The 10,512-nt window shown below is 33.2% G+C and overlaps 1 protein-coding gene across 1 annotated transcript; it reads right to left on the bottom strand.

Annotated features, from left to right (window-relative positions):
• Positions 1 to 8,860: 8,860 nt before the first annotated feature.
• LOC133779537 (uncharacterized) lies at positions 8,861 to 10,136 on the bottom strand. The gene is made up of 3 exons (XM_062219490.1): positions 9,776 to 10,136; positions 9,187 to 9,524; positions 8,861 to 9,094 (listed from the first exon to the last, which is right to left on the bottom strand). The coding sequence occupies exons 1-3, from the start codon at positions 10,134 to 10,136 to the stop codon at positions 8,861 to 8,863; spliced, it is 933 nt and encodes a 310-aa protein (XP_062075474.1).
• Between the last annotated feature and the right edge of the window lie 376 nt (positions 10,137 to 10,512).

Here is a 10,512-nt window from a genome sequence, read left to right as displayed (position 1 = left end):
TTTTATAGCCCACCAAAAATTACATTTCAAAATTGAAATTTAAGAAAAAATTTGTCGCAAGACCGCGGCCAATGATTCATGATGGTCGCGGCCAAGGGGTGTTTCTAGGCCAGATTCGCACGGAGGCCGCGACTAGGAGACTGTTGTAATGTCCTGCGTTTTCGGGTACCTTTAAATGACTCGGGTTGAGATTTTTTCCTCGAGTTAAGAATATTATTTTAAATAATATTATATTTGTTTGGAAATTATTCCACGAGTTATTGCTAGCCAAATTGTGAATTTTGTGATTTAAAAGTCAAGATAAAATTTTCGGTCTTGGTCTGACACGAAAACCTTGATCGGGTAAAAATATCATAAAATAAAATGAAAAACTATGGAAAATATATATTGGGCATAAAATATATTCATAAAAATTAAAATTTGGTCAAAAATTATAAACTTAAGAGAAAATGGAAATTTTAGGGCATTTTGTGTTAAATGCTTAATTTTGTTGAATTGGGGAATTTTATTCCATGAATGGACCTTAGGTTAAATTTTATTGTGTGATTAATTAAATTAAATGTGAGAGACATTTAATTTAATTATTATGTGTTAAGTTTTGTTTTTAAAACTTAATAAGAGTGAAAAATGTTATAGAAAGTCAATTTGGATTTTTCTTCTTAGGAAATATTTATTCACCTTTATAAAAAAAATTAAATAAAAAAATTAATAGAAATGAATATATAGGAAGAGGTGGCTGGCCATGTGGGGTTTTAAATGGTTTGAACATAATTAATTAAGTTTTAAATCCCATTTTAAATATTAGTGATAATGACAAGTGGATAGTAAAAATACTTAAGTGTTTTAGGATATTTTAGAGTAGTCTAAACCCTTCTAACCCCCAAATCTGACCCTCTCTCTTTCACAATCACTCTCATCTTATTTGAAAACTCTCTATCAAGTTTTCTCTCCATCTTCAACCTCAACAACACTAAGAAGGCTTGGAAGCTAAACCTTGGTCTAGAAAGGGTATCCCTAAGGTAAAGTTTCAAAAAACTAGACTCTTGTAAAGATTTAACCATAGATTTTTCAATAGCTGATTATATATGTTGTTGGGGGAGTTGGTTAAGGTTTTGAAAGGGTTTTGAAGGAGCCAAAGCTAATAGGAAGATCCAAACCTTAAGCAAGAACAATAAGAGGTAAAAAGTTTACTTTTATGGTTGTTATTGTATGGTTTTTAGTTTTAAGCATTATTTTGTATAATTAATGCTTAAAGTTTCTTATTGGTGATGTAATAAGGTTATGGTAATTGTTTTTTAATTTTTATGATGCTTGTGTGTTGATTTTTGAAAATAGGGACCAAAGCCCCCAAGGGTTTTGTTGGAAACCCTAAAACAAAATACATGTTTTGAGCTGTGACTTCCAAGGGGTCAAGCATCCACTATATACTTATTTTGTAAAATTTAATTGTATTGTGATGTTGTTGAGATTGATTACATAAAATTGAGTTTTTGAAACACTAAAAAATGTTTAAAAATGAGTGAGTTATGCTACTTCAAAGTTTAGGTAAAAAAAAAACTGTTTTTTCGTATTATTAATTTTGAGACAAGTTTGGACAGCCACTGTATAGGGCAAATGAACCCATTTTTTTCTAAAATTTGGTGGAAATATTATTGGCATAACCTAGTATTCCACTGTAAAATTTGGTAAGAAAATACTAAACAATTTGAAAGTTATTAACTGTCAAAGTTTGGAAAAATTAAGAACTTGAAAATAAGGTAATTTTTACCTCATTGTTGGAAAATAATTTCACTAATAAAAAATGCTCATTTTGACCTAATATTTTACAAAGACCTAAAAGGCATACCAAAAATGGAATTGAGAAATTTTGGTAACAATTGGGTAAGTAAATTTCAAGTTATGAACTAAGAAAGTATGTAGTTAAAAATGTGAAAAAATGAGTTTTCATACTTAGTGCAAAAATGAGATTTTGAAACTTAAGGTAAAAAGTAAAATTTTGCTTATTGCAAGATAAAAACTTGGCAAGTCTTGAAAATATATTTTGACCTAAAATACCACTTTGAGTTTAATGGGAATTGTTTTTATTCTTTCTAAAAATAAAAGAATTTATTTATTAATAAGTTAATAAATTAAAAGAGGGTTTAAAACCCTATATTTTGATAAAATAATTGAGTGAATTATTTTTCTTGTAAGTAAACTTGATTAATTGACTTCGGAAAGATTAACTAGTCAAGATGGGAAATTTTTAACGGTTTTCCTAATTAAGACAAATTATGCAATTTTCTTAAAACGGTTTTTAGAGATTAAAACCTTAAGAAAAATAAAAGGAAAATTAAGAGTTTATTTTATTTAAAAATAATTAAGAAATTTAATTAGTATTTTCGGGATATAATGCCGGCTAAAATCTTTTATATATTTTACCGACTGTTGAAAGTACGGGTTAATAGCAGAACTTTTAAAGAAAAATATGTTTAGCAGATTGTGGGAAAATACTATTATGATACCCGAGCTTAAGTATCGAGATCATAGGGTAGGTCTCCCTGAGACTTAGGGTTTAGTCTCAAATATTTTTGTTTGAATTTCCTTAATTGGTTTAAAACCAAATAAGGATCTTTAATCCTTACACATAATTTTTGAAAATGACCAAACAACCCAAAATAATAATAATGAATTATGAGTGTCATAATTAATCCAAGTATATTGTATGGATAACTACAGTACTGGCTAAACGTAACTGGACTGAACGTTGGAGGGTGAAATCTTGCTAAGAGCTAAGGACTCCAAGTAAGTCAACTTATATTGTGTGACTGCAACATGAAACGACTATTGGATTGTATGTTAGTAAAGGGACACATGCACATATATACACTGCCGTAGAAAGTTGCTTATAGACGTTAGTCTAGTGAATGCTGATTTAGAAAATATGAACGGTAGATATCCGTCATATCCTAGACGGTTGATCCCTGTCACATTGCTTGATTTAATTATGTCTGGTTCATTATCGTGACGAGTGGCCAAGAGATGAGGGTTGCTGGTTAAACCTAGGGGCGCCAAAATGAATGGGACCTAGGGGCCCTCATGCTTACTTAATCAGTGAACGATTAGAACCCGAGCAAGTGCTCTGAAAAGTTATTCCCGAATAGCAGTCGTGAATATTGGCCATTCAGTGAGAGTGCCTAGAGATACTAGGGGTTGCCAAGTTGAGTGAGGTTGAACTCCCTAGGGGCAACTGCTCACCAGCACCACCGATTAACATAGAAGTCTCTGTAAAACCGTGTAAATTCGATTACACTCTTAGATAAGTAGTGATGCCCTAGGTAACTTGATGGTTACCCTTGTGAGGGATTTACTCTTGGATAAGTAGCGATGCCCTAGGTAACACGATAGTTACCCTTGATGGGGATTTTTATTGGCTAGATCTTAGTGTTGAGACTCGGTTCTCTCTTACAGATTAGCATTTATGCTGGAGGGCGTGTTATGCCCAAATTGTTGGAAATTGTCGAATGTTGGTCTCGAATTATATTGTGATATATTATATCTGCTTGCTCTGAGATTTTCTGAGTGCAGGGAGATATATTTGTTGATAAGATATAGTTATGATATAATATATATGCTTGTTCTGGGATTTTCTGAGTGCAGGAATTTATCTGTTTATATGAAATAATTTGTCATTGGTTATCAAGCATGACCATAAGTTTGCCAGGATGCTTTTGCGTTCTTGAAATTGATTATGTAGGGTCTGGAACCCTAATTCTATGCATGCTTTTGTTTAAAGGTTGAACTTACTAAGCGTTTTCGCTTACCTAGTTATTTTTCCTGTTGTAGGTAAGAACAAGGGCAAGGCAGAGCAGTGAGCGCTGGAGTCTACGTTGCAAATGTACATGTGGACCGACCTTTTGGGAAGCTGTTTTATTTTTGGAAATGTTGTGTAATTTTCCTAAACTAGGCTCACTCTACTTTTATAAAATATGTTGTAATTAAATGTTAAGTATGCCCATACGACTTTTTAAAAAGTTTTTTTTTTCTATGGGTTTTTGAGATATTTTGTCAAATGAAAACATTTATATTTCTGCATTATCGAGTCTTGAAAATCGGGGTCGTTACAATTGTGGTGGCCGCGGCCACTACTCTTTGACTCCTAGGCCACGACTAATAAATGTTGGTGGCCGCGGCCACAGACCAAATTCTGCTTCCATGCTTTTTCTTTGTAATCTTCAACTTTAAGCTCGAACCTCAGATTTAGGGACTTCTAAAACACATTAAACTTGTTCCAAACTTCATTTTCTCGAGTCCTATCATTTCACATCCATCCCAACCACAAAAATATATCAAATTCGTCAATAATACCTTATAAAATATTTTATGGCTTAAAAATTAAAGGCTCGTAAAACAAAGCTAAGAACACCTAAAAACACTTGAAATGAACATTATCTAAGTGTGAAAGGATAACAAATATAATATCCAAAATACCCTTATCAAATTCCCTCATGCTTAAACTTTTCTAGTCCCTTAGCAAAACCACTAATAAAATCTAAAAACTAAACAAATAAAACATAAGCAATGATTTTGTCGAAAGTGTTAGTTATCTCAAAGATTGATCAATCAAATGAGTTATAAGAAAATTTTGAATTCCACATTCCTCAGAATTTCAACTCAATGCCTAGTCACCACTTAAAACATGATCTTATTTATGATTATGCATAATCAAACAAACCAAAACACAAACATTTGAATCAATTTATACATGCCATAATATGTTTTAAAGTCTCATATATAATAATATTTTCATGAAAAACATCCACTCCATAGACATTAACCAATTGTTCTCCACTAATCTAAACAAACATTATCAAGAATCATAAGGTCTTTAAAAGCTTGTAATGTAAGGCTAAGGTTGAAGGTAGATGAAAAAGGAATATTTAAGCTTAAATCACACCATAGCCTATATATTTTTTTTCTCTAGATCTTCTCACAAACTTCCCATACAATTCAAAAATAATACATAATCTCTCCCTTTTGTTCTTTCCACATTGATCTTACTATTTCCCCCATACTTATACTTTTGCAATATTTCTTTCTTTTTTCTTTTCATATTTCTCAATGCAGATTTTTTTCTGTTTTTTTTCTTTTCAATTCAACTCATTAGAAGAAATAGTAGATCATATACTTTCATATTATAATCCAACAAACCAATGCAACTTCCCTTTCTTACAATCCATAACCCAACCTAACCCACCAAATCAAACAATCATATAAAACTATGATGTAATGGGTCACAGAAAAAGATAAAAATTTCAGGCTACAAAGGTTTAGATGTTGGCTTATAAAAGAAAAAGATTAGTCATTATGGCTCAAAAATGGGAAAATAGGATATTCAATTTCATAGATAATCTTGAAAGGCTCAAACGATCCAAAGAACATGCCTTAATCATCTTCCTAATCATGTGTACTTAGGATTTCGCCTCAAACAATTAATCAATAGTTTCTAGAGTGGTCGAGACTATATATAAGTAATAGCATGCATTAATATCTCCAAACATTAGTGAAAAAATAAATCTAATTGAACACACATTATGTTTAAAAATCTAAAATCAAGCTTAAGTAACAACCACACAAGAGTTAAGCACACAATTCATGCAGAATTCATCAATTTCCTAGGAATATCATCATCTCAATCAGAATTTTTTATCATTGACAAACAACTTCCAACATAACCATGCTTATGACAACCTAAACAAACTAAAAATGAAAAGAAAAAACAAACAACATAAAAACATAAAAAACACAACATAATAAAAATAAAATCAAAGCAAAAACAACGCAATAAAATAAAATCAAAGCAGTTTAGTTTCAGTTGTTCCCTTCCCCCACACTTATACAATACATTGTCCTCAATGAAAAATAAAATAAAATAAAGAAAAACTCCCTCAACCGAAGTAAATGCTCATTAATTAGGCATCTCCTTTATCATCTTCAGCTTCCTCCTTGTTCTCATCATCTTGCATCTGGGAATAGGTGGTGGATACGATTGTATCCACTGTGGTGTAGGTGGATAGTTTGCCATCTCCATGTCAAGGTGTATGGCATTCATCTTGAAACAGACATCTTGATAACCGACCCACTCAATCATGCGTTGTTGGTGTGTTTGGAATTTAGTATGGGGAGCATGCAACTCTTGAGAGGTAGTGTACATAGATTCCTCCACAAGTGTCATATGGTCCGCCAAGGTCATATTTTTGGTTGATGGCGGTGGCCTAGCCCAAGTTTGAGAAGATGAGCTAGCCCCTGTAGTGTCAGTGACCTTGAAGCGGGTGATGGAGGATCTATTCAGTATATGCATGGGCTGCAATAAAGGCTTCGAAGGATCCCATTTCACACCAGCTTGAGCACACATGGCAGTAATGAGATGGGGATGGTAGAACCCCTTAGAAACATGTCTGAAACTGTTCTGAATGGAGGACTTGATAAAGCGCCCCACATCAATTGTTTTTCCCTTCAAGATGGCATATAAAAGTATGATAGTATCCACATTCACATCACTTACATGTTTAGTGGGAAATAACTTTGCATTAATAAACTTATGCCAGGCTTTTTCAATAACTCCCATCGCCTCTCGCTTAAACTTAATGGGATAACCTGTTTCAGTTCATTTCCATTTGGTATTTGACTTGCACAGAGATTGGATAATCTCATTAAAGTCGGGATTATCAAATATTTGGCTATACTCATCATTGTCTATGCTAGGAAGCCCATAAAATTGATTTATGGATGCACTTGAGAAATTCACATTAACCCCTCGCACTGTAGCCATAGTTGTGACTTGAGAAATTCCATTAGCATAAAACTCTCTTGCTATAGGGATTACTGCAGCATCGGGTTGAGAAATTTTTTTTGTCCAATGTCTTTTCCCAATCTGCTCCACAATGGATGGATACCCATAACGAATCTCCATATCAAACCCCCTTTCTTCAATCATCGTTTTCTGTTTCACTACCGCATCTTGATAGCGTTTGAATGCCTCCTCGGAAATAAATTTGGTGGCATCAAATTGAACCTTAAATAAGGAAGAACCTTTGGTATTCTTTCTAAATCTCTTTGGTGTCATTCTTCATTTCAAAACTCAGGGATAAGCTTCCTTTAACACAAATAACTAAGCACTAAGAGAATAATTCAAGATACCCCAAAAATATCAATTCAAACTCCTCTAATTACTCTCGCCAAATATCTACTAAACAAATAAATAATTACTCTTCAAAAATATTCAATCAATTCCCCTTTAAACTAAAACACACTTCTCTTAGAACTTTCATCAAACACTTAATAGGCATAGAGTAATCCAATAGTGGAAAATTATGATGTAGTAATTCAATCTCCCCAAAATTGAAATCATCACCAATATAACAACATAAACAACTAATCTAAGCCAATGATCACAATATATAAGTAATTCATCCACCAAAACTATATAATCCAAAATACCCCAAATCTTATTCTTCAATACTCAATACTCAAAACCCAATAATCAAATAATCAAGAGAAGTTACTTACTTTTGATTGACTATAGAAAGTCTTTGAAATCTTGATTATGTCAATGAAGCACCTTAAAACTAGTTAAATAACCTCAATTGTCAAATTTAAAATTATGGAACTTTAGCTTTTGAAATAGAATTTTTGTAGAAAAGGAGGATTTTGGTGAGAATAGATGAAAAATTGTAGAGAATGAAGATTGATGATGAGAATTGTGATGATTTGGGGAATAATTTGAATGAAAATTAGGTGAAAATGATGAAATTTTGTGAGAAAATGAGAGCTTTTTCGGTTTTGGGGTCTTTGTTTGTGTGAGAAGTGGAGAAGAAATGAAATGGGAGGTTTTTTTTAAAAAAAAATGATGTTGAAATCGAATAGTGGCCGCTGCCCGGGCTTATGGTGGTCGCGGCCATTACGTTCTGTTCTCCAGGCCGCGGCCACAAGCCATTTGGCCCAATTTGTATTTTAATAAAATTAAAACTAAGTTCAAAAAGAAAAAAAAATTACATGAAAATAAAATAAACAAAAATGTCTTTAAAATAAAATAAAATAAAATACATAAACTTTAGCTAAGTTTAACGTCGCTAGCTCGACATAAAATCTTTTCATACCTCATCAACTTATTCCAGATCGAAGAGGTGAATCACAGTAGCTTGTTCCTCATCGAAAGACTCATAATAAGGCTTCAATATCTGTCCATTTACCTTGAGTATTTTTCCCATTGATGTACCACTATGAATGGTCCAATCCATCGGGACTTCAACTTACCTGGAAAGAGTTTGAGACGAGAATGATACAATAATACTTTCTGTCCCGTATCAAACATTTTTCGAATAATTCTATTTCGATCATGAAAGGCTTTGGTCTTTTCTTTGTAAATCTTAGAGCTCTCATAAGCATCATTACAAATTTCCTCCAGCTCTTGTAATTCCAGCATTCTTTGTTGGCCTACATTGTCCATCTCCATGTTACACTTTTTCACAGCCCATCAAGTTTTATGCTCCAATTCAACCGGTATATGACAAGGCTATCCATACACCAACCGATACGGCGACATACCAAGCAGTTTCTTGTAATCTGTGCGATATGCCCATAGAACATCATCTAATCTTATACTCCATTCCTTTCTATTTGGATTCGTCGTCTTTTCAATAATAGACTTGACTTCTCTATTTGATACCTTGACTTGGCCATTTGCTTGTGGGTAGTAGGCAGTGGTTACTTTATGAGTCACTTGATAGAGCCGAAATAAAGCTTCATTCATTTTATTGCAGAAGTGAGTACCTTGGTCACTAATTATTGCCCTTGGAGTACCAAATCTCACAAAAATATGCTATCTAATGAACTCAACCACTGTTTTAGAATTATCCATTTTAGTTGCTTTTGCTTCCATCCACTTAGACACATAATCCACCGCTAAAAGAATACACTCAAAAACGAATGACAATGGAAATGGTCCCATAAAATCAATGCCCCATACATTAAAAATCTCAATAATAAGTATGGGAGTTTGGAGCATTTGATCCCTAGCAGTAATATTACCAACTCGTTGACAATGGTCACATGCCTTACAATATGCATATGAATCTTTAAAGATGGTAGGCCAATAAAAATCATTGTCAAGTACTTTATGGGTTGTTCTTTTTGGTCCAAAATGACCTCCACAAGCATGAGAATGTGAGAAAGCAAGGATAGATTGAAATTCAAATCGGGAACACACCTTCGAATGACTTGATCAGCACAATGTTTCCATAAATAAGGCTTATCCAAAATATAAAACTTAGCACCATGCTTAATCTTGTTCTTTTGAGCTTGTGTAAGGTCTCCTGGTAACTCTTTAGTGGCTAAATAATTAACAATATTAGCAAACCATGAAATAACTTCTTTAAGAGCCAGGAGTTGTTCGTCGGGAAAATTTTCATTTAATTGCAAGTTATCTTCATCCCGAATAAGTCTACTTAAATGCTCAGCCACCAAATTTTCTGTTCCTCTCTTATCTTTTATTTCAAGATCAAATTCTTGAAGAAGTAAAATCTATCGAATAAGTTTGGGCTTCGCTTCTTTCTTAGCAAGTAAAAATTTAAGAGCTACATGGTTAGTGTAAACAATAACTTTAGTTCCAATCAAGTAAGACTGAAACTTTTCTAGAGCAAAGATGACCGCTAAAACTCTTTCTCTGTAGTAGAGTAATTCAACTGAGCATCATTAAGAGTTCAAGAGGCATAATATATAACATGAGGAACTGTACCAACTCTTTGCCCAAGGATCGCTCCTACTGCATAGTCACTATTGTCACACATTATTTCAAATGGTAACTCCCAGTTTGGTGGATGAATAATAGGTGTTGAGGTCAAGGATTCCTTCAATTTGTTGAATGCAAACAAACATTTATCATTAAATTCAAATGCCACATCCTTTTGAAGAAGATTGCATAAGGGAGAAGCAATCTTTGAGAAATCCTTTATAAACTGCCTATAGAGTCCTGCATGACCAAGAAAGGATCTTATTTCTTTCACACTTGATGGTGGTGGAAGAGAATGAATGAGATCAATTTTTGCCTTGTCCAATCCAATCCATTTTATGAAATAACATGCCCCAAAACAATACATTGTTGCACCATAAAGTGGCACTTCTCCCAATTCAATACAAGATTAGTGTCCATACATCATTTAAGAACTAGAGTTAAATTGTGGAGGCACTTATCAAAAGAATCACCATAGACATTGAAATCATCCATAAACACTTCTATGATGTTCTCTATGTAATATGAGAAAATACTAACCATACATCGCTGAAAAGTGGCAGGAGCATTGCATAATCCAAATGACATTCTACGAAAAGCAAATGTGCCAAATGGGCATGTAAATGTGGTCTTCTCTTGGTCGTCAAGAGCAATAAAAATTTGATTATAACCTGAATAACCATCAAGAAAGCAATAATAAGTATGTCCCACTAATCTTTCAAGCATTTGATCGATGAATGGCA

Source organism: Humulus lupulus, chromosome 5 (assembly GCF_963169125.1).
Source record: "Humulus lupulus chromosome 5, drHumLupu1.1, whole genome shotgun sequence".
NCBI classification, from domain to species: Eukaryota; Viridiplantae; Streptophyta; class Magnoliopsida; order Rosales; family Cannabaceae; genus Humulus; species Humulus lupulus.
Note: the sequence above shows the minus strand (reverse complement) of the source record. Positions and strands in the feature narration are given on the sequence as shown.

What these genes read in the sequence shown, in the direction of transcription:
- LOC133779537 (XM_062219490.1), bottom strand. Translation starts at nt 10,136, where the DNA reads ATGTATTGTTTTGGGGCATGTTATTTCATAAAATGGATTGGATTGGAC. An exon ending in GATCCTTGGGCAAAGAGTTG is followed by an intron (nt 9,525 to 9,775) that starts GTACAGTTCCTC and finishes TTGAAATAAAAG; the next exon opens with ATAAGAGAGGAACAGAAAAT. An exon ending in ACATTCTCATGCTTGTGGAG is followed by an intron (nt 9,095 to 9,186) that starts GTCATTTTGGAC and finishes GCATATTGTAAG; the next exon opens with GCATGTGACCATTGTCAACG.